Source organism: Melanotaenia boesemani, chromosome 1, assembly GCF_017639745.1.
Source record: "Melanotaenia boesemani isolate fMelBoe1 chromosome 1, fMelBoe1.pri, whole genome shotgun sequence".
Lineage (NCBI taxonomy): Eukaryota > Metazoa > Chordata > Actinopteri > Atheriniformes > Melanotaeniidae > Melanotaenia > Melanotaenia boesemani.
The window spans coordinates 10,807,369-10,831,498 of NC_055682.1; the positions used below are offsets into that span (position 1 = coordinate 10,807,369).

At 38.7% G+C, this 24,130-nt stretch overlaps 2 protein-coding genes and 1 long non-coding RNA gene across 6 annotated transcripts in view; 1 reads left to right on the forward strand and 2 right to left on the reverse strand.

Moving 5' to 3' along the window:
- Positions 1-17: 17 nt before the first annotated feature.
- LOC121629019 lies at positions 18-23,525 on the forward strand. Its single transcript, XR_006008322.1, has 4 exons — positions 18-310; positions 15,743-15,748; positions 16,337-16,341; positions 23,511-23,525. It is a non-coding gene; the product is annotated as an uncharacterized LOC121629019 (long non-coding RNA).
- On the reverse strand, positions 4,095-6,992 carry LOC121628943 (40S ribosomal protein S17-like). Its single transcript, XM_041968408.1, has 5 exons — positions 6,921-6,992; positions 5,957-6,108; positions 4,866-4,971; positions 4,489-4,554; positions 4,095-4,212 (listed from the first exon to the last, which is right to left on the reverse strand). Exons 1-5 carry the CDS (start codon positions 6,921-6,923, stop codon positions 4,135-4,137), a joined length of 405 nt encoding a protein of 134 aa, XP_041824342.1. The 5' UTR covers positions 6,924-6,992; the 3' UTR covers positions 4,095-4,134.
- Positions 8,588-24,130, reverse strand: part of csnk1g1 (casein kinase 1, gamma 1) — a 28,295-nt gene continuing 12,752 nt past the window's right edge. The window contains exons 5-14 of one of the 4 annotated variants that reach the window (XM_041968076.1): positions 22,553-22,704; positions 21,614-21,848; positions 21,420-21,505; positions 20,267-20,351; positions 19,938-20,086; positions 19,744-19,851; positions 18,470-18,580; positions 15,663-15,766; positions 13,561-13,584; positions 8,588-12,781 (exon numbers count right to left, since the gene is read on the reverse strand). In XM_041968076.1, the coding sequence (XP_041824010.1) occupies positions 12,727-12,781; positions 13,561-13,584; positions 15,663-15,766; positions 18,470-18,580; positions 19,744-19,851; positions 19,938-20,086; positions 20,267-20,351; positions 21,420-21,505; positions 21,614-21,848; positions 22,553-22,704 (1,109 nt within the window). In that variant the 3' untranslated portion in view covers positions 8,588-12,726. The remainder of the gene's footprint in view (positions 12,782-13,560; positions 13,585-15,662; positions 15,767-18,469; positions 18,581-19,743; positions 19,852-19,937; positions 20,087-20,266; positions 20,352-21,419; positions 21,506-21,613; positions 21,849-22,552; positions 22,705-24,130) is intronic. The other 3 variants (XM_041968221.1, XM_041968136.1, XM_041968286.1) reach the window with 3 other exon arrangements.

Genomic DNA, 24,130 nt, shown 5'->3' on the forward strand with positions numbered 1-24,130 from the left:
TCTCATTGCCATTCATTGGCAAATGCCATACAGTGCCTTTAAATTTTTATTTTCCTCCCTCTTCCCTCCCCTCACCCCAGTTGGCATCTGTTTTTTCCTGTGCAAGCCAACTGGTGTTTCTTACTTTTGGGAGTTGAATGTTGGGCTTCATTTAACCAGTCGCATTTCAGACATTTTTACGCAGTTTTTTTACTAATTTGTACACGAACGGTTTTAAGTCATGACATGAAAATTTTGAACAGAATTCTACCAGGTGGCTGTTTATGAGAAATCCCCCTTTTAGTTTTCCTTTTTCTCATACATTTTTTCTGTTTTTTTTTTTTTTTTTCTTCAATTTTTTTTAAATTTGTCCTCCCAAATTTCAACTGAATGGGCACAAAATGTTGGAAATATTTAACTTGCTTTGTTGGTCCAGTTATATTAAATCTGTATCCGTGCTACTGGTCTCAACTGGGTCGTCCATCACTTTTCAAGCAGCAGATGGATCCTGTTGAAACCCAAGTGAATCTTTTGATTGTACATAGTTTTGATTTTTGCACTTTTTAATTTGCACGTGTGGAGAGGTGGCCGTGGTTTTTAATCACTTTTTGTACATCAGCAGGGGGACATGCCCATGTTAGAACAGCTGCTTGTTTCCTGTTGACTGTAAGAACTTCCACTAAGCTGATTTATAAATGATCTATCCAGAGCTTGAGTAGACCGCAGTTAAGTATCCCTCGCTTTCTTATCCCATTTTTGCCTTCCTGTTCCAGTTAGACATAAATGCATAATAAGCTGTGTGCCAAAGACAATGTGTCTTTACTTTATCCATTAAGTTTTTCATGCTGAGCTTGTTGTCCTTTAGCCCAGCTGCTTTTTAGAGTTTCGAAAAGTCTACCTCATTGTGGTCTGCCAAGTTTGCTGCTACTTAAGAGTTGTGGAATACGTTCAGATTGGGCACAATAAAGGTGTTGAAGCATTAAGTCTGTCTGGGCTCTTCATGTTTTCTGAAATTGTCTTTTTTACATCCACAGCTAACGGGAATGTCTTTCAGCCATTGAGCTATGACTTGTACTTGTTTGTGCAGGTTATTAATCAGTGTATGCAGGTTTTTAGTTCATGGAGGAGTATGTCTACTGTCCTGCAACTTTTAGATGCATCTCTTCTTAAACAGACCTGAATCAGTAGGCTGAATTTCCTCAGCATGTCATTCAGCTCTGCAGGGGCCTGCTAAAGAGCCATTCATTTGATTCAGATGTGTTGAAGGTATGAATCTAAAAGATGAATAGTAGATCTCGAGGACCGGACTTGGGCAACCCTGCAATATAGCTTATCAACTTCAATAAGGGAACTAAGGGGAATTAGCTTTCCTACCTACAGGTATGCCAGCTCTTATTTCTCTGCTCCAGTAACTGCAGTTTGTGTCACTAAGGATAACATTTGCTCCACAGCCGACCTGTCTGTCACCCCGCTGCACCTCTCTGACCACTTCCTGGTTAAATTCTCTGTCTTCCTTCCTCATGTCAATCAAGCGGCTCCAAAAATGGTGTCCTACCGCAGAAACTTGAGATCCCTCAGACCTACACAGCTGTCTGATGAGGTTTACTCTACCCTCCCTTCCCACTCAGACTTCTCCTTACTGTCTGTTAATGAGGCTACAGAAACACTCTGCTCCTCTCTCGCCTCCTCTCTGGACAAACTCTGTCCTCTGGTGTCAAAACCAGCCAGACAAAACCCTCCCAGTCCATGGCTCACAGAGGCTCTAAGGGATCACAGAGCCGGACTCAGGGCGGCTGAAAGAAAGTGGCGCAAATCAAAAGAGCACACTGACTTGTCTGAGTACCAGCAAAAACTTGTAACTTTCACATCCAGCCTAAAGGCGGCCAAGATAGCCTTTTATCAGAACAAGATCCGCAATGCTCCCAACACACGACAACTGTTCATGGCGTTTAACTCTCTTCTATCTCCACCACCTGCTCAGCCTCCCACTGTGCTGACTGCAGAAATGTTTGCTTCCTACTTCACTGAAAAGGTTGCTACCATCAGTAACCAATTCACTGAGCCTGACCAACTCAGCCTTACCAAACCAGCTACTGGTGCCTCACTATGCTCCTTCCGCTCTCTAAATGAGGACGAAGTCTCTAAACTTCTAGTCAGCTCAAAACCCACAACCTGTCCTCTTGATCCTGTTCCCTCTGACATCCTGCAGAGCATTTTACCTACAGTCAAATCTGCAGTAACTCATATTATCAACTCCTCTCTTAAATCCGGTGTCTTTCCTTCTGCCTTCAAGCAAGCTCGGGTTACCCCGCTGCTGAAGAAACCCACACTCAACCCAGCCCAGGTTGAAAACTACCGGCCGGTCTCACTGCTTCCATTCATGTCTAAATTACTAGAGCGTGCTGTCTTCAGTCAGGTCTCACAGTTCCTCCAAGACAACAACCTGTTAGATCCATATCAATCTGGATATAGGCAAGGTCACTCTACTGAAACTGCTCTCCTGTCAGTTACTGATTCCCTACGGCTTGCCAGATCCACTGGTCAATCCTCAGTCCTTATATTGCTGGACCTGTCGGCTGCCTTTGACACTGTCAACCATCATATACTGTTCTCCAAACTCTTAGAGCTTGGCATCTCAGGATCTGTCCTCTCGTGGTTTACATCCTACCTCACAGGGAGATCATTCAAAGTATCTTGGCGAGGGGGCGTGTCCAGATCACATGGGCTGACAACAGGGGTGCCTCAGGGCTCGGTGCTCGGCCCTCTTCTCTTTTCCCTATACACCTCCTGCAGTCATTAGCTCTCATGGTTTCTCCTACCACTGCTATGCAGATGACACTCAGCTTTTCCTTTCTTTCCCACCTGACGACACAACCGTCTCAATGCGAATATCAGCATGCCTTGCTGATATCTCTGCATGGATGAAGGATCGCCACCTTCAGCTAAATCTGTCCAAGACTGAGCTTATTGTCTTCCCAGCCAGTCCTTCTTTACCACCACAGATAAGTGTGCAGCTTGACTCAATCACACTAGTGCCTACATCTTCTACCAGGAATCTTGGTGTCATGGTAGACAACCAGCTGACCTTTAAGGACCATGTTGCCTCGGTTTCCCGGTCTTGCCGATTTGCTCTCTACAACATCAGGAGGATCAGACCCTACCTGACTGAACACACGACCCAGCTCCTGGTCCAGGCTCTGGTCATTTCACGCACTGACTACTGCAACTCCTTACTGGCTGGCCTGCCTGCATGCTCAGTTAAACCTCTGCAGATGATCCAGAATGCAGCAGCACGTCTGGTCTTCAACCAGCCCAAAAGAGCTCATGTCACTCCACTGCTAATTGCTCTTCACTGGCTTCCAGTTGCAGCACGCATCAAATTCAAAGCTCTGCTTCTGGCTTACAAAACAATAACCCAAACGGCTCCGGTCTACCTTCACTCCTTAATCCAGAGCTACACTCCCTCTCGAAACTTACGCTCTACCAGTGAAAGACGCCTAGTGCTCCCACCACAACGTGGCGCAAAATCAGTAGCTAGACTCTTCTCCTCTGTTGTTCCCCGGTGGTGGAACGATCTACCAAACTCCGTCCGATCCGCAGAGTCCGTATCCACTTTTAAGACCAAGCTAAAGACTCAGTTGTTTAAGGAGCATTTCCACATTTAGCTTAACTAAATGAGTCAGAAAGATTTGTCCAGCTTTTTGGCTCAACCAAGTACTGAAGAAGCTGTGTGCACTTATGCCCAAGATGATATTGTGATGAAATCATGCACTTATGCCCAAGTTGATATTATGTGATGAAATCATGCACTTATGACCTAGTTGATATTGTGTGATGAAATCGTGATCCTGTATTTAAATAAAATGACTAAAAAAAAAAAAAAAAAAAATTATATGCACTGCACTAGCACTACATGACAGCACCTGGGTCCAACTGGACTCAAAAGCGGTCTGACTATCACTTAATTATGACGTCCCATCTTGTTTGAATTCATGCTTGTGTTGTTCTTCCTCTCAAATGTAAGTCGCTTTGGATAAAAGCGTCTGCTAAATGACTGTAGAATAGAAAGTAGAATAGAATAGAATTTACCTGGGTTTAAATAAAAGGGGACCATGTTAAATAACCACATCTTTAATCAGATCACTACAAACAACTTCATAGTCCTCGTGGTGTTTTGAAGTTCATTCCGACTGTTGGCTGAGTGACTTGAAGGTTGGAAAGTCCACCAAAATCCTACACAAGGGAAGAAAATGTTTTAAGAACATTAAATAACTCTACATTAAATGGTCTGCAATTCAGAAACATTGATTTCGTTTGCAGGGTCTTCATGTCAAATTTTTAACATTAAATTGGCAACTGTTCATATGGGGAAAAGATGCTGTAAACTCTGCTTTATGTGTATTTAGAAATTTGATCTAAACGGAATTTTCTGCTAAATGCATCATATTTTTAACTGCATAAAAAAAATGCAATGATTTTTTTTTTTCAGATGTTAGATCAAATGCTCACCAGCATCTTGAGCATTTCTTTTGTGTCTGGATCCACCTCGATGAGCTCCTGGTCCAGAGCAGAAATCTGCAGCATGACAAATGAGTTGTTTTCAGGCTTTGCAACATTTACCAAAGGCTTGCACACTGACTCTGTTACACCAGTAAACACCAGGCGGTTTTCACCAGTGCCGAAGACCCCTACCTCTTTCTCCACTAGACTATCAGGTTCGGTTGTTTTAACACCATCATAAAAGATGTTGCACAATCTGGCCTGCAGTTGCCTCATTAGACAACTAAATCATTCTTTATAAAGCATTTTCTCATACAAAACAAACTGCAACACAAAATGTTTTACGTTAAAAACAATGAACTAATGAATAAAATGTGTGAACATACCTCAGGGACGTAGTTGTCCCTCCTCTCCCTCTCCTCCTCCTGCAGCTTGATAGAGATTCCTCTGACAGGACCACGCTGGATACGCTTCATCAGATGTGTCACATACCTGAGACAAGCAACAACATGAGGTTAATGTGTGTCGATTCACAGCAAAATAAAAATGACACTTTACAGACACATTAGTCTGACAAATGTCTAACAGCAGGTAAATGCTAGTTAAAATCACCAATATAGTGATATTTCTCTGTAAATAAAGTTTTGTTTAAAGAAACGTCTGCATAAATACCTAAAACTTTAGTTTGCTTGCTTGTGATGAGCTTTCAACAATATAAACTTGTCTATAAATAATTTTGTCTAAAAGAATAAAAATTAATTTTTTAGACATTGCATCTAAATCTGGCTATTTATTGGATTCTATAAAGTTGAGAGCATGCAAAGAGTTTAATATTTCAAATAATACCTGCAAATATTGCCTGATCGATCAAATACATTTTGTAAAGTTAACATAAAATAAACTTTACATCATTGTTTCGTGGTATGCAGCAAGCTGAGTGTACCCCCGCCCATAAAAAGCCTCCAGACTAATGTCATTTTTTTATTCAGGCGAGAAGCTGCAGCATTCCGATCTCAAAGGAAAAGTAATGTCGACAAACTCAGGATGTAATTTTTCTGCAATATCTTTAGAAAAACTAAGAACAGATCAGAAGTCTTTTTTTTTCTCAACTCTGAGGGCCCAAGACTACAGAAAAAGATGCCTGTCTGACTCCAAAAACTGTCATGACAGTATGAGAACTGAGACAGCTACCAAGCATTGTTTCCACCAATGATGCTGCTATCCGTGTGTCCATGTGAGCTTTCAGCATCTACACCCTTTTAAATAAATATTAATTACACACTGGAAATCACAGATAAGGTTTAACTGTCAGTGAGGAGCTCTGAAACAGGAGGCTGAAGATTCAGTTGCCAAATGGCCAAAAATCTGAGCCAGAGAAGCAGGCTATAAACAATCCTTTGTTACTAAAATCACTGAAATCTTGCAAAAGCCAACAAGTCTACTAAAGTGAACACAAACATACAACAGTTAAACTTACCCTGCAACTTTGTTGCGCAGAGGCTTGCTGGGAATGATGGCGATCTCCTCGCACACCCTCTTGTTGGTGTGGAAGTCATTGCCCAGACGGGTGTAGTATTTCTCAATGATGACCCTGGCGGCCTTCTTGACCGTCTTAGTCCTGACCCGTCCCTGAAGGGAAGCAAAGACTCTTAAGTTTTAAAAAACTCCTATATATAAAACATACCGCCTCCAAACGTGCAGGAACAGGATTGTATAGAAGGAAATCCTGCTTAAAAAAAAATAAAATTAAACAAAAACTTTCAACTAAAACCACATAGAAATATATAACATGACTGAAAAAACCCAAACAAAACAAAACTACATACTATAAATTACATGTAATCTGTCAAAATAAGAAACTTAATCAGCTGATGTCTGCAAATTAAACACCCAGTTTTTATCATTCACATTCAAAGTGTTTAAACCCGTTTTAATGCAAATTTAAGGAATTGAATCGCTTAAAATTTGGGCACATTTTATAGACCTCAATTATTCTAACAAATCTTGACAGTTTTTTTTTTCTTTTGCACATAAATAAATAACTTTATATCTTTTCAGTGTGGAAATATTTTAAAAAACTAAATCAATTGGTGATGAGTGCGGAAATTACTGCAAAATTTGTTCTGGGCTTGACTTTTTTATTATTAGTTTTAATCAAATATGAACAATTTACGGATATAGACATGCAGAGAGACATTAAAACTTGTGTGCCGGTTCTAGCTGCTTTAACAACTTGCAGCTCAGTTTGCTTCTGACACGGACGCGGTGTGGCTGAATTTACGTGCATTTCACTAGACATCATGGCGTCCAAATCTGGTAATAATACACTTTTACATAGTTTGTGTAGAGAGTGATGCTTGTTACTACTCGGTGGGTAAACACAAGATGAGGATTGAGAAGGATAGTGAAGGATGTGCAAGTGTAATATTTTGTGTACCCACCATGTTGGCTCGGACAGGTTGAAGAGAAGCGTAGTGGAGTCACACCGGATGTTTATAGTTTACAAGCTGAAACGTAGCGACAGCGCCGCCTCGTGGCGGGAGGAGAAAACGGCGGTGATAAATACAGTGAATGTTCTCAGTTTGAAGCCAGGAAGATATGGTTCATTCACTGGAAAAAAAAATGGTGAAAATTACGAGAACATATAACATGATTACGCGATGGAGAGTCACGAGCCTTCCTTATTTATCTGCTTGTCAAACAAAAATGGTATTCGTCTTCACTTTCAGAGTAGTCACAATAATAGCCTATGTGTTATTCAGTGTTTTGTTGCCTAAAGACAAATAATAACTGACCTCTGATGACTCCCACTTCTGTTAGTGGTCTTGGAAAGGGTTCTATGACTCGAATGAATGTCATGTTCAGATAAAAATGAACAGTGAGCATCAACAAATAATCTCTCTACAGACTAGCATGGTAATGGTAGCATCATTCTGTGGGATGATTCTCTGTGACAGAAAGAAAGCCCTTTTGAAAGAACTCAGGCCAGTGGGAAAACCTGGTCCTTTAGGACTACAGTCCTGCAGATTTTAGATGTTTCCTTGCTCCAACACCCCAGATTCAAATGAATGTGTCATTGTGTAGACCGGGGTGGCCAACGTTGGTCCTCAAGAGCCACAATCCTGCAGGTTTTCCATGCACACAGACGAGGGCCGTAACAATGGAAAGAGGCCTCACTGTACGTCTTGGTCCTCACCCTTGGAACAACTAAAAGGCCAGTACCAGAGGCCCTCAGGGTCCGCGAGGGTTCATGACTTAAAAGAAGGTCTGATAAATAAGATGGCCCAGGACCATTAAGACATTTATAAACTACTAAAAGAACCTTAAAATCATGGAAAATCTGCAGGATTGTGGCTCTTGAGGACCAATGTTGGCCACCCCTGATCAGTTTAATTTATATCAGGTGTGTTGGAGTAGGGAGACCGCTAAAACTTGTAGGACTGCAGGACCAGACCTGAGGTACACAATTAAGAGCAACGTACAAAATGTGATAGGAATTTTACTCAGAACAGTACAAGTTCAGTCGCATATACAAAGCAGCTTGTATGCAAAAAGAATGCATATTGCATGTAGGAGAAATAACATTAAATCTGTATGCAAAAATCCTCCACCTACATACTTCTGTAACAATTATACCATTTAATGTGATGGGAATTTTATGTAAGTTCAGTCTTGTATACAAAACTGAACTTATGCTGTTCTGAGAAAAAAAAAATCCATCACAAATTACAGGCTTTCCTCTGTTTAATTAATAACATCAAAAGACTTATATTACTCTGTGAATGGGTTGTTCCAATTATCAGATTAAAATTAAAGACGGTCATATTCATGAATGCCGTTTTTAAAAAAACCAAATGAAATTCATCCAATGACCACTAGAGGTCATGAATTCCTCTACAGCAGGGCTACTGAATTCAGTACTGACTTTATTTATCCCTATTGGTTAGAATAGACGTAACATCAAGCATAAGCTGCAGGGTGACCACCTTAAACTTTCACATTTAAAAGGCACAGACCTGAAAACAAAAGCAACTTCTTCTTATTCTCATCATTTATGCATTTTTTCCAGAAACAGCAAATGAAGCAGAACAAAATCAACACATTCCCACAAGGTGGAGAGATCTTTTATTTTACATAAAAAAGGGTGCAAACTGGAGTTTCCCTTTAGGTGTGGAGGGAATAAAAAGTGATTTTTATAAGGTTCATGGTTCACTGTATTGTATGATGGGAGGGGAAAAAGTCATCTCAGATAAAAAGGACCTTTACCTTTCTGCAAATTAAAAATACGAAACCATAAAATGAAGTGAGGGTCCTTCATTCTTGAAGCCCTTGACTAACCCATTCAAATACATTTCTGAAGTGACATTCATATTTCAACACAGTAATATTTATTTACAGTTAAGATTTCTCTTAATCATAGCTCTAAAAAAATTAGGGTAGGATAAACTCTTGGAGCTGTACAGCTTGATTTACCACAGTCTGAGGGGGTGAAAAGGAAAAAAAAAAAGAAGAGAAAAAAAGAAAAATCAAGAAAATGTCTTTATATGAACTCCCAACAAAGACTATTATTGTACTGTACAATTTACAGTTCAAATAATCATCACAATATTGCAGTAAATGTCATCCTACACCTCTCCCTCAAAGAAAAATATACAGTAAATCCAACACGATTCAACAGTACAGCAACAAGGAAAGTGCCAGAGAACCCAGAGACAGAAGCTATTCATTCACACCTCAGCTGTCCTTTCATTTACACAGCTGACACACAGGAATGAATTACTCACAACCAAAGCCATCAACACGACTGACTGAAATAAACCCTGTAAGAAATTATGGGAACTGAAATGGGATGTGCTACGAGAAGACTTGAAAGTTATTTATAATACACGAGAACTGGAAGCTGTAACGTTTCACCGACCCAACAGTACACGAGCCCTGCGGATGAAAAAACTACCTTAAGAGAGACTGCTCTCGTCTCCAGAGAAGCCATGCAGATACAGATCATACAGAGTACTACAGGGCCCGCCGGGTTCAAAGCAAAGACATCAGAGTAATATATCTATATCTACTAGTTCAGCCTTGGGGTACAGACATAGACCCACAGTTTAAACACGAAGCCGATGTTGCAAAGATGATCAGTCACAAACTCTGAAACAATAGGCTTGAACGATACATAGGTGCTTTTTTCCTTTTGTTTTTCCTTTTCAAAATCGACAATAAGTAAAACAGAAATGACTCGAACACTTCCAGGTACAGCACTGAGCCATGTTGCTCTGAATTTGAAAAAAAAATTTCATTTTAAATGATGGTGGACAAATCAAGGACAAGGTGAAGAAAAACATTCATCTTCATATTTTTCTGGCACAGGTAAAAGGCATGGGTTAGTAGTAGTTTCAGAAATGGCACTCGGGGAGCACTGAAGGCTATCTAGTCATGATATCCATCTCTCAACACAGAAAACTTTCAGCTTATCTCAGGTAGCTGGGGTCAAACAGTCCAGCTGCCACTGATGTTTTGTGGGGGAGGATCACAAGCAGATGATGTCACTGGTTTGGCATGTTGGGGTGGGATGGGGGGACGTGAAGGCTCAAAATACAATGTGATTAACGTTAAGCAGAGACATAGAAGTGACTTTAATCTCCAAACCAACATCCAACTGCATCTCCTCAGGGTGGAAACAGTGACATAACCTTCATCTAGTCATCAACGCCAGTCTAGAACAGGACTCCACAGGCAACAAACCTCACCTGGCCAAAACACTTAAGAGGCACTAAAACAACTCACTGAAATGAATACCTGTCATTCAAATAGCCTGTTTCTCTTCTGTTCCCCTCAAATCCTATGTGTGGAATTACTATGAACCAAGTCAATAAAAAACCAAACAAAAAGGTCCCGTAGATTTTCATTTTCAAGTACTTTCAAGAACACAATAACTTAGACCCCGGAATAACTGACATGTCAGGGGGGTAAAAACCAAAAAGGCTATACAGTGTAAATACACACAACAAGCAGGTTTACATACTGACTCACTGAGATAATTTGCAACATCAACATTTCCAAAAGATGGTGGAGCACGTCCAAAAGAAAACCATCAAATCTGACACATTGCTGAGTCAACTTATCTTGGACTTGCATCTGTGCACAAAGAGGGAAGAGGAGTAAAGGGAAGATGGCATGGCACAAAAGATGAGCGTGGGAAAAAAAACAACAAAAAAAAAAGCTAAAGTGAATTCCCTGCACCCTATAGGGAAGGCCTATCACATGAGGCAGCTACAATTAAAGTAATAAGCACATTTAAAGTACAGTATAAGAAGGCAGGGTTTCGTCAGGGAAAGCTGGAGGTCAACAAATGTAGTGCAGTCATGGTCTCAAGCTTTGTTTCCCCTCTTTCCCCATAAAACCATGGCTATTTGGAATGGAAAGAAAAAAACAAAAAACAAAAAAAAATTGCATTAAACAAATTCACATTACAATAAAATAGGGGAAAAAAAGACTGTAATACACTTTTCTGATAGGAGGATAGGCAAGGTGACATATTGAGATTATTTCAAGGCCTCCATGCCTCACTTGCGCCAACTTTGGGTTTCCATTTTGGCGCCCAGTAGAGACCGGGATTCAGCAGTCGTCCCAACATCAAACATTGCTTTGCAGCACAGGGGTCTTCACATGTAGGGCAGAAATACTTTTACACCAATACATATTACACCAGATCTTCCATTTGGCTTTGCTTTCTTGGGGATAAATCTTCAATGTGTTAACAAGGGAAGCCGTCAACTGCTTCGACAGCTGCAAACTGTCTTTGATTTTGGGCTTCATTATGCAGGTGACCTCAAAACTTAAACAGCGAGTCTCACAACCATGCTGCTAACTTCTTGTCCACCTAGTGATGTGATGCACTGGTCAGTCAGTCGGTTGGTTGATCGGGGTTAAGGCATTGGACAGAGGTGTTTTAGAGGGTGTGATCCTCTGAAGCAAATCATGGTTTTTTTTTTATTCTTTTTCTTTTTTTAAAATCACTCCAAAGCAACACCCCAATGTCCACTGTTGAAGAGTCCATTATTAAGATCAAAGACATTTAAGACCCTCCTAACCCATAAACCTAGCTAGTTTTGGTCTCAAGTTTTTTCTTTGTCAAACATTGGTTTTAACGCTTTAACTGTGATTTCCTTTTCATGCACATGATAATTGCAATACTCCAAAGTCATTTACTTTTCTGTCCATACATTCAATGTGTATGTTTAAGAATTAGTAGGAAAACTAGCGGCAACTGAGAGATAAATAGCATAAATAGCATTGCTTTTCAGCCCATTCTACAAATGTCAGGTAACTGCTCATCATCACAAAGACAACAGGAGCAAAACTGCATGAGTCAAAAGAGACTGTAGTGTATTTTGATGGCATCGTGGTTAAGAGGAGTGCTTTGATCAAGCAGTGTTAGCAGAAATCAGCTCAGAGAACACAGTGCAGGAAAAGTCTCTGGTCTTCTGTTCTCTAAGGCCCAGATCCCAGTGCCAGGGTGGACCTCTTTGGAGAGAAGAAAAAAAGAAAAAGTGCAGGAGCCGAACGGCATACTGCTGCTTGTTGCGCCTGTGTGTGAATATAGGCAGTTACACTCTTGGCTCCTCATGTGTTCAGGTTTACATTCAGTCCTGCGTCAGGAACGCCCAAAGAGGGCTTTTTGTCAAAATGAGTCAGAAAACTAACTATGGGCGAAGCAAGATGATCTGGGACTTTACGGAGGAGAAATTAATCATTACATGAATCAAGAAGAAAACAATAGCACATAACAGGCTGAGGATGGTGAGAGTCCACAGGAGGATGAATCTCTTCATTTAAAAATACCATAGAAGAGACACTGGAGCAAAAAATCATGCCCAAAACACACACAAAAAAAAAAGAAAGAAAAAAAAATACATGTTAGGCGTCTTGTGGAGGAGTGGGAAAAACAAAACAAAAACAAATTCTGTGCAAGAGTCTATCAAAGTGGTTCCCAAATTGGCCAGCTGACCTACAAAAACATCCCCACAGAATTAAGCAGAGGGGACCAAACACAAAAAAAACAGGACTCCCATCAAAAGACACAAGTGACTTGTACATCTCAAACCGATTTAACTGGTCCCAGCAGAGAACATGTTAATCAAGATTTTTCTGTCGACTTCCTCTATAACTGAACGGGATCTTCATGATTTCTGAAATCACAATCAACTGAGCCGGACATGTGGATCGTTTCAGTTAGGTGCTGGGTCATCATTTGTGCCTCGGTGTGTTCTTCTTCCGTTTTCGCTTAAAGAAACAACAGCACCTGCAGACAGAGGCAGACATTAAAGCAGTTTGTACATAAAAAAAGGCTTTAGATGAAGCAAAATAAAGACCAAAAACAAGCAGGCGGCTTTAATTTGTGTTTTAAATCTAAGAACTTAATACAAGTCTTTCAAATTAGGGTAGATTTTTGTTTTGGGGATTGTAATGAGGAGTTTAGCATCAAGAACATGTTGCCATCCAACATGTGCTTGCACGTTTATTCATCTCCAGCAGTTTTTATAGACATGTGGTAGAGAGCCACAACTACAAGCTACTGAAAATGAAATATTTTCTATGCAAAAATAAATAAATAAAAAATAAAGAGCAGTACACACAAAAAGCACAAGACATGGTGAGTCAATAAAAACATACAAAGACAAGAAAAAAGGAGTAGCTCAAACATAGGACAGTGACTGGGTCCTCTTAGAACTAATAGACTAATCAACAAACAGGAATCTAAAAAGGAGTTAATCAAATTGCTGCTAGCAAAGCCACTGTAGTTACCTTGGATCAGAGTCTTACAGTTGAATCTACCTGCCCTGCTGATGTGACAGTTAATTTTTACATCCAGCTGGCCTACAGTAAATTACTCACTTGTGACATGGTGTTTTTTTTTTCTCTACAGAAAAAAAAGGAAAGAAAAGTGCAAACTCTCTGGGATTTATAACAACTAAATGCCAGTGAGAGTTTAGTTAAACTTAATAACTCCACTGGGCCCAGCCCAGGCTGGTCCACTCCCTGTCCCATGAGTCTGATGTGGACAAGCAGAGAGGGACTCACCACAGGTTGAGCATTTTCACGCAGCTACAGAAGAAGAGAGAGGAAAGAGTGTCAAGAGAAAAGAAAGATTAATACAGCGAGACTAAAATGATGGAGGTGGGCACATGCCGTACAAACATGCACACAAGCCCTACCAACAAGACACAGGTGCACACAGAGAGGGAAAGACTCAGATTTAAAGGAAGAAAGATCACAGAAAAGGTTACAGAACAGCTACTCTGCAGCTGATAGCGTTTACCATGACTTCTAGCACCATGATGTGGCACTAAAATGCCTGTATGTTCGATTTGCTGCGTCACTCTAATTATGCTTCCTAAAACGAAGTTTTTATAGGACTGAAATAATCTGGATTTGCAGCTGCTTTGTAAAAAAAATGTTTCATGTCACATTTAAACTCATGGTCCCCATCTGGACAGAGACAGCAAACTTAAAATGTCAAAAGAAATTTTAGCTTCAGCAGTGTTTAAGATAATCGATAGAAAACTAACGCCATCCAAATAAAAACATTACAAAAACAGGAAGTTGCTGTACAACCACCAGTTGCAGTGGTAGATATTATCTAATTATTCTGAAAGACAGTTTATGGAAGAAGAATTATTCCAGTAAGATGTTCTGGCAAAATATGCATAAAAATTTGCACTTTCATCATTTTTTTTTTTTTATTACCTTTGTTACTAATTTTAAGTCTTTTTCCCCCCCTTTGCAGATCACGTTTCAAAATGTTTAAAGTAGCTTTGCAGGCACTGATTTTCATTGTTCTACTGCATCACTTCAGCCTCTGCTATTAAAGAAGAGCAGGACACACTTTCAGGTCTGATTTCAGTCATTATCCTGCTGAAGAAGCCAACAGCTTTTAAGTTTCATCCCTTTAACTCAGGGGTGCCCAAGACAGAGCTCTACTATCCTGCAACTTATACATGCAACCTTTCTCCAACACCCGATTCAAATGGCTAAATTTTCTCATCCACATACCATTCAATTCTGCAGAAGCCTGGTAACGAGCCATTTGTCTGATTCAGGTGTGCTGGAGAAGGGTTGCATTTAAAAGCTGCACGATAGTAGATCTTGAGGACTGGACTTGGGCACTCCTGCTTTAACTGAATAACATTTGGTTTAAAAATGAGCAAATGCTTATTTTGCAGACATTGATTATGACAATTCCTAAACTTAAGTCCCCAAGTCACTTTGTTAAATCAAGTAAAATAGTAGAGATGTATGACACAACTGTTGTAATTTTTCAATCAATGAGTCATCAGTTAATACAAAAGTAATGTTTGCTGCAGGAACAGTTGACATGTTGCTCCCCTTAGAGAACTTATTGGTGTGTGTGAACTATTTTACACAGCTATAAAAAACAAAAGCATAAGCAATGTTGTGATTCTATTTAGTGGTAATCAAATAATCATTTATTAAACAGAAAATGTCAAAACACAAGTTTTAAAGAGAATGTAATTGCTCGAAGCACTAAGTTCTATCCCTGATAAAAATCCAATTTTTTTGCTCATTAAAAGTACAAACCTTTTAAAAAATAAATAAAATTATATAGTGTGAGAGTGTTGTCAGTGATGTGCACAGGTGTGTAATAAATTTACAGTGAAGCAGCTCTAATGGTTAGTATTTAAAGCTGACCCTGCACTTACTACAGGTCATTTATACACCTGTTGCTTTCACCCAACGAATAAAAAAAAAAGAAGCAAAAAAAGCAATCTATATGTAAGATATTAACTCAATATGGCAGCAGCTGATATTAATTCAGTCATTCACTGCTGTCGGTCCATAGACGAAACCAAAGTCAAACATGCTGCCCATCTCTTTGCGGGGGGGGGGGGGGGGGGGGGGGGGGGGTTGTTTTTTAACTAAAAACAACAAAACTGAGAACATCACAGACAGGCAGCAGTTCAGATCAAAAACCTACACATTCAGAAAAGTAAACTGGGCAGCAGCAGGATGACAGCTGGGGGGCCGGGGCTGTTACAATTCAACAACATACCAAAAGGCTGAGGGATAGAGTAAAAGAGACAGCAACAGAGGGAGAGGAGGGGGAAAGAGGAAGCAACAGATGGACACAGGAGAAAGAGGCGTAGTGGGCGAATGACACATACTTGGCCTCGTCGACCACTTCCACCTCTGCCTGAGCCGTTATTGGAGCGTTGGAATGAGCCAGTGGGTCGTCTGCATTAAGTTCCCCGTTGGTTGAACTGACCACCTGCAGCAGAGACCGCTGTTACTTCAGACTGACCCACTCATCAGTTTCATACAAGCATGTTGGATAGAATAAATATTAGGCTGAGAAAAAAACCTAAACCAGTACAGCTGGGACAGAAATATTCACTGATTAAGGATCGGTAATTTACCAGCTCACATCAATGTCACATTTTATATATTTTTAAAATCGTTGCTATTCACCACATCAACAACAATATGGCATCCAACAGGATGAGCTCAGAGTAATGTAATAATGTGTGGATAAGTACTTAGTACTAATTTTGTTCCATTTTTGTTCAGTGGCTGTGGTATGTGAAGTTATAATGTATTAAAAGTGGCTGAAGACACTTTCTGGCATCTAGCGATTTACTTTGCAACCTATATGCACATTGTTAAACACACAAAAAAAAACATTATGTAGTCTTCAATTAAAAAACAGAATAAGGAATACCACCATGTAAACACTAATATAGGAAAAATGGCCTAATTATTGTAAATACTGTATTTCTGAGTGCAAATACCTTTACATCAGTATATACAGTCATGTGAGGGAGATATGTTTATGCCTTAGAAAATGTTTTTTTGATTTTTTTTTTTTAACACATTTGGATAAGCAAATATTTGATCCTCTTGTGTCTGTCAGTAGATATGATACACTGAATACCCCAAAGAGCTTTTTAAATATTCTATATGATAACTCAGTCTTTTCTAAACTCTTCTTTTACTCATTGGACTTGACGTGAGTAGGGTCATGTTAAACTTCACTTGCATTTCAACTTTAACTTATTAAACAAAAGCCCTCAAATCATCTTCATGGTTTGATTTAGTGCAAAATTCAGAATTAACTAACTACAAGCTGCCCAGGACGCAAAGCAGCAAAGCAACTGAGAGATGATGTTTTACAGATGAGGTTCTTCTAAAAAAATGTCCATGTTCTTCACCACATGTCTACTTCTGTCTGTGGGCAAACAGTTGTCTATTAGCAATCACCGGTATTTAAATCAAATCACAAAAGGCAACTAAAATATCACATATTTGTATTATTGAGCTCTGACATTTCGATGAAAAACAATCTATTAAAAACAGACTGTGACCGCTGACCATTGTTACCAGTGTTACTGTAATCGTTATCTCAACCATTTGTTTGGAAAAATGTTTCTTCTTATTGTTGTCCAAAGAAAAAGAAAAATTGCTAAGAAACATTTTTCTCTTGCTTTCTTCTAAAAGCAAAGTTTAAAACTTGAAACCATCTTAACCTGTAGAATCTAAATTCATTTAGATAAATTTCATCAATATGAAAGTGTGTCAGTTATATGTTGGAGTGTCTTTATCTACTGCCACCAAGACTCAAATGTTTACTTGAAAAAAACCCAAAAAAGGTAAATAATTCCCACTGGATGTTGACATGACTGAAGTGTATATATGTTTTTTGTTTTTTTTAGCCCCAAGACTTCCATTTACTGCCATTCACATTGAAATAACAGAAAAACTTAAGTTTTCTGCTACTATATAAATAGATTTCTTTCATAATCTTGTTAATCTCAAAATGGCCAGAGATCGCTAAATCTCCACTACTTTGTACTGATATGAGATTTCTGCTACGGAAAAACGAAAGATGTAAGTCATTGTTATTAATGGACTCTTCTGACCAGAGAAGCCTTATTATGACCTGAACATGATGACTGCATGAGGCTTTGATATAAAGTCATCACGGAAACTTGAGAGTTCAACGCAGTCACACATTGACAGATTGTATATATGCACAACTCATTTTCTTTTAGCACTCCCATCACATACACCACCCTACTACACAAGTAAAACTTGTCAAAGTCAGGGCAATCTTTGGGTAAAGGCACGGGTCAAAATTACATAAGGATGTTCTTTCAGGCACAATGACCTTTTACAACCAGTGAGCATGCACTTAGCTGGCTGGGGCCAGTTCATCCTGCCATGCAAAAGGTGTTTTGATTTTGCCAGGAGTGTCCAAGCATCATGAAGATTTGTAGGACCAGAGAACAAAATGCCACAACTGGCGCTGCCATTCTAAAGCTAAAAATCACACTTTCAACATCTGGGGTGGGTGGCACCAGATGACATGCATATGGTGAAGCAGAAAAATAACATTTCCCAGCCAGGGGTAAGGAGGGTTGGGCGGATAAATGGTTGCAGATCTGTCTCACACCCCAGGCTAAACTACTAAATGAATGCCACATCCTAATCAAATGAGATATATGTTAGAAAACATTTAATTATAATCTAGATGTGAAAAATTGTTAATGCTAATAACATTCTAGGACTAACTTTCTAACTTTACTTTGACATGTAGTTACTTGAAGATTAAATATCAAATATTTTTCACTGTTCTGTATGTCTAGGAAAACTAGTAAAATACATAAGTCCTTTCAATCTATTTTAGAGCTTGAAGCATTCAATTATAATAATAAAGAAGGAATTGATAAAAGAAGGCAAATCAATTTAAGTGTGAAAAAACAAAAAAAAAAAGAAAAGAAAGAAAAAAGGAATTCCCTAGCCAAATGCAAACTACACAGAAACTTGTAGGTATAACATCAGTCTTTGGGGTGGTTAGCTACCTATTTACAGAGCATATCTGGAGGTGTATTTAATTAGGATTAGATCTATGAGACAGATCCATCTCCATGGAGACTGGGCGGGGCTGCTGGCTGATCAGGTGAGGGGTGTGTACCTGCACTGAGCCCCCGTGCCTGTCCGCTGCCAGGTGGGAGGTCAGATAGGAGGAGTTTGCTTGTCGTGTGGGCTGCACCTCCCATGCTCCTCGTCGATCTGAGACTGCTGTCTGCTCAGGAGTTGGGAGTTGCATCGTGATGTGAGGGGAGGTGGGATTGGGGAGGTGCAATGGAACAGGGAGGAGGGGGTGAAAGTGATGAAATAATTGTGTTAGGAAAGATGGACGTTTGGATGTGCGGTGCAAGGTACCATGCAAAGCAGCATGAGAGATGGAGAAAAAAACAAATTAATAAGAGCATGAAAACAAAACTAAAGGAAACTCAAACAAAAAACAAAGCTTCAGTTTCAGCCAGAGAACAGAATCACAAACTTATGAGCCTGAAGCCAAACGGACATAAGTGCTCAAACTTTGGGCTCAATGTCATTGCACTTAAAAACACAGAAATTCAGCTAACACTGCTGAAAAGATTTATTTTTAGATTACAAATGAACATTTTTTTAACTTTCATTTGAAACAATCAGAAATGGTACTGGAGAAACATCTGTAAACCAGAGTCTACTGAATATAACTGCTCAGAAATACTATCAAAACACCTGCACTGACAATTTGCTTTTATTGTCTACAGAACCTGATAAAAAAATTCATTTACCCATAGTTAAAATTCACTCATTTTAATATAGTGAATGAATACACCACACTGTATCAGTCACCATCATCTTTTTGAGCTACAGTTAATATGACTGTAAATATGAATTATTTACATGCCATAAAAACTTTCTATGAATTTAACCTTTATTATGGTCAAGCCAATATGACTGGATGCTACACATGATCACATCTAACTTTCCAACCTCAAGCGGCCTTTTATAATTTAATTACTTTTAAGTGTTTTGCTCCATCTTTACAAACACAATTATTGACTTTTTATTAAAAAGATAAAGACAAGGTCATGAATTTTAAATAAAAGCCAAAAGTTTAACATCTCAAATGTTTTTACTTCATATTCACTGTTTCTTCAGAAGCTGAGAAAAAGATTTTAGTGACCAGTGTAAGTTAATTTAAGTCTTGTTTTAAGAAAACCTCCAGGTTTTGGGTGGCTTCTTCTTCTTCTGGGAGGTTAGGAAAAAATTTTTAAATATGCGTGGAGTAAATATTAAGAACCCTGATCCAAAGAATGATGTAAGTTTCAGTCAGTAATTCCCAATTTCTCTGGTTCACACTAGAACAAAAGCATGGCAAAGAGCACACACTTGCCTGCTGTTGAAACATACCTGATTTCTAATTGGTTGGTGCTGTGATGGTCGGTCCCTGTGGGGATGGCTCTCTCTTGTGACAGCAGATGCACCAGAATCTATGTGGACAGATCCCACTGGTGTGGGCTTCAGGGAATAACAATTAGTTAAAACTCTGAGCAGGCTGCTTCAAATGACTGAGTTAACAACATTTTAGTAACTGCGTCACTTACTATCTGCCTGCCGACCCAGTCGTAAGTGTAGTCAAAGGTGTATCCTTTTCTCTCAAATAGTTCAGTAAACAGAGTCCTCAAATATTCATAGTCTGGCTTTTCAAAGAAGTCCAACCGTCTCACATATCGTAAGTAGGTGGCCATTTCCTCTGAATTAAACAAAATAAATAAAAAATTAACCGAAAACCCTCTGATACGGATAACATAATCAATACCAGGCAACTGTAATAAAGAAATTCATGTTAAATTACTTTAAAAGAAAAGAAAATAAGGTCAATGTTGACATTTAAAACTGATCCATTAGCAAATAAAAGCCAACATCAGCATACCTGGGAAGTTCTCACAGAGGACCTCAATGGGAGTGTTACGTTTTGTGTCTCCAATCTTCTGGTATCTTTCTTTCAGTGTGTCAGCCTGCACACATTCATGAAATAGATTCAATGTGAACAAGCCCCAAAACTGAATAAACTAATTATTTAACATTTCATTAAAACAGATATTTAATACGGTCTTATTTTTGTTGTAGAATTTTTAGAATTGGAATTTCATCAAGTCTGTATGCACAAACAAGGAATTTCACTGTTGAATTTTGCTCTTGTAATTTCAGCATAAAAAGAATTTAAAAATAAAAGCAAATACAAATAAAAAATAGAAAGTACAAGTAGTATAGATATAAATATAAACATAACATTAACATAGTATTTATTTTAATGATAGGCCTAAAAATAGTACACGTCCCAACCAATTAATCTTCAATTCACAATTTGGTTTATTCTTTCTACCGAGCTGGAACCACATTTTCCTTTATTCAGTTAAAAATGCTGAAAGGAGAAAAACACCATTACCTGCAGTCTCTATATTCATATTATGTTCCTTGTAATATTCTTTAATATGTTAAATTTTGTTGTTAATTTTGATGATAGCAAACCATTTAGAAAAATAAATTTAGCAATATATTCTCTGACTGGTTACAAAAAGAGCTCATAAGAAAGGCTCAGTCTTTCAGAAGTAAACATGGGGGAGGCTCATCAGTCTAATAAAAGGAAATCACTCATGAATTTAAGGATCACGTTTCTCAGTGCAAAAAAAAAAAAAAAAAAAAAATTATTTTCAGTGTACATATCATTAAAGGATCTGGAGCATAGTGAGATACCTGTATGCAAGGGAAAAGGCTGAAATCTAACACTGCATAGCCTTGATCTTTGGGTCCTTAGGGAGCCAGCATGTCTCTTTCTAGTTTCCTGTCTACACCTGCTGTCTAAAGAACTGATGTGTTGTCTTTTCAATTGAAACTTAGATAAGTTTTAATTACTTTTTAAACAACAGATACATACTTGTTTAAAAAACTTGCTTCTCTAACGACACATAGGAATTTTGGATTTTGATATTAAATACACACATCTTTGCAAAATCATGTCCAATTATCAGCTGCTATACGTGGTTCACAACACATTCTGGACCATGTCCCTGTACTTGGCATACCTTTAGTCCTTGCCAGGGTAGACTCCCACGGAGGAAATACATGAACATGTGGCCTAAGGCCTCCAGGTCATCTCGTCGGCTTTGCTCTGTATCGACAGATTTTTAAACATTTTATTGAGAAACCCTAAGAACAAACTTTCATGTATAAACAAAACAGATTTCATACAAAGACAATCATTTGAAATTATCTTTACCTTTGCCTAAGTGTGTATTGATGGACATGTATCTGGCAGTACCAGTCAAGCTCTTATGCTCCCGGTATGGAATGTGTTTTTTGGTCTCTGGGTCGATGTATTCTTTGGCCAGGCCAAAGTCAATGATGTGGATGATGTGCTCCTTTTTATTCCCTTGCCGGCCAATGAGAAAGTTCTCGGGTTTGACATCTCTATAGATTAGATTTTTAGAGTGCACATACTCCATTCGAGAAATCTGGTGAGCAGTAATAGAAAACAAACACAAAAAAAAAATTTGTCAAGAAAAACATTTATGGAAATTATATTAAAAAGGCAAGACCACACAATCTAAAAAGTGGGATTAAAAACAAAATACCGGAAAGTGACATACTACATTGAAAATATTACCAGCAGCTAAATATAAAATCTCACTTTCTGTTATCAGTTTTGGTGTTAATCTAAGGAGCAGGCCACAGCAGTTATTCGACACAACAGGCTTCGGTGACCATGATTAGTACTGTGTTTTCTGTTTAAACAGTGTAATCACATATTCTGGGCCATTAGAGGGGAAGATGGAAAAATGTGTAACAGAAAGAGTGCATTGCTATCCAGGGGCATTTTACCACACCATTACTTCCAAACAGCAAAACCTTCTTTTTACAAGACTATAACAGAACCAGAAGCATCCTGCTGGAACTTGCTGCAACAAATATGAGTGATTAACATCAAATGAATATTTATCACTGATGCACATTGCTTATGAAAGATGACAGATTTCAACCCAGCAGTCAAAGGTGGTTTGAGTTGTATGATCAATATGACAAGTAATCATTATCATTATTTTTGTGCATGGTGATGTTATTTGTCCAAATGAGTTTAACATATAAACATGTCAGTTTAACAAATGAATAGAGACCATTTCAATACACTTTTGTGTGACATAGTATACTTTAAACCCACCAGTTGAATTGCTATCATCAAGACAGTCTTCAGTGAAAAGGTCCTGTCACAAAGGTCAAAGAGGTCCTCTAGACTCGGGCCTAGTAGCTCCAGGACCATAGCATTGTACTTCCCACAGGGCCCGAAATAAAACACCTGGGGCACGCCCTCAGCTGAAACACAAAACAGACACAGGTGTGACTTTAAAGACAAAACTCCCTGCAACCTGCATTTGCCAAAATAATGCCCAGTCATCACTGTTTAACTATTTGTTTGCAAGCACATTCAGTATACCCAAGAACCCTGTTGGTAGTTTAAATGGTAAGCAGCACAGCAAATATATAGTTAAAAATAAATAAATAAATAAAACATCCATGTCATCAGTGTTTCAGTGGTGTACAGATATAGAAGGGGAATTCTTATAAATATGCAAAGGTATCAAGAGAATTTACTAGTCCTGTCTAAACCTGACTAATTATAATTAAAGTGAGAACTGAAATAAGCGCCTTGAAACTGTAGGGGGAAGGGACGGAGGTTACAGAGGATAGATCAAAGAAAGCTGCAAGGTGAACAGTAACCCAAAAACAAAATACCATGAAGCACCTGCAAATACAAATCTGCTACTTCAGGCTGAAAATTAATCTTTTCACAGTCTCACGCCACATCCTCCCCACTGAATCATATCCTCTTGACTCCACTCACCCTAATTGCTCTACAATCCCATCCATCTGTCACCTTGGCCTTCATTTTATTTCTTGACACAGTGCAGTTCAGTGCTGAGTGGTCAGTTTAATACAACTGTAATAAGGGTGAGCTGGTGCCCTTATACACCTCTGTTTGTGTTTGTCATGCTGGTGTTCTGGAGAGCAAAGCAAAGCTCCTTCTTATAGCTGAACTTTCAGAAAAGTACCATAAATTGAATTGTCAACGGCTGGCAGAGAGCGAGGCAGTTTCTCTTACGTTTCCTTTTTTCTTGCAGTTTTTTTAAAACATTATCTAAAGCACACTAAAAGGCTTTTTCTGAATGTATTATTACTAGCCAAAAGCCTTGCCATCAAGCACATGAGGTGAGGTCAAGTATTATTTATATGTATTTCAATTCTTTTCAAATGATTTGCAACTGAAGCATCTATACTGTTCTGTCAGCCTGTTCACATCCTGAACTTTAGTTTAAAAGAACAAGAAATCGGGTCAATTGTTAATTGCCTTCAAGGAAGTATGACTCAATGTTTGCCCCTTCTTACTGCTTGTCAGTCTCATTAAAAAGTCCCTCTCAAGAAACTCCAAAGAAAGCTTCAATCATACAGTCATCGCTTTATCCGACTACTTAGGCTGTTCCCAATCTTTGGAAATGTAAAATTGCATTTAAGTTTTAAAACATGAGTTGCTTTGATTGCTTTTCAAACTTGGCCCAGTTGCTGAAACTTTAATACAGAACATCCACAGATTTGGACATTAAAAAAACTTTTAAACTGATTTAGTACGTTTAGTTTCTTACTTTGTGACGTGTGTGTGTAACTGTGTAAATGCTAAAATCTTTCTTAATATACACTATATGTAAATGACACATATTGAGATATTCACTAGTGTTATTGTTAG

What these genes read in the sequence shown, in the direction of transcription:
- LOC121628943 (XM_041968408.1), bottom strand. An exon ending in GGGACAACTACGTCCCTGAG is followed by an intron (nt 4,555 to 4,865) that starts GTATGTTCACAC and finishes GTCATGCTGCAG; the next exon opens with ATTTCTGCTCTGGACCAGGA. An exon ending in AAGAAATGCTCAAGATGCTG is followed by an intron (nt 4,213 to 4,488) that starts GTGAGCATTTGA and finishes TCCCTTGTGTAG; the next exon opens with GATTTTGGTGGACTTTCCAA.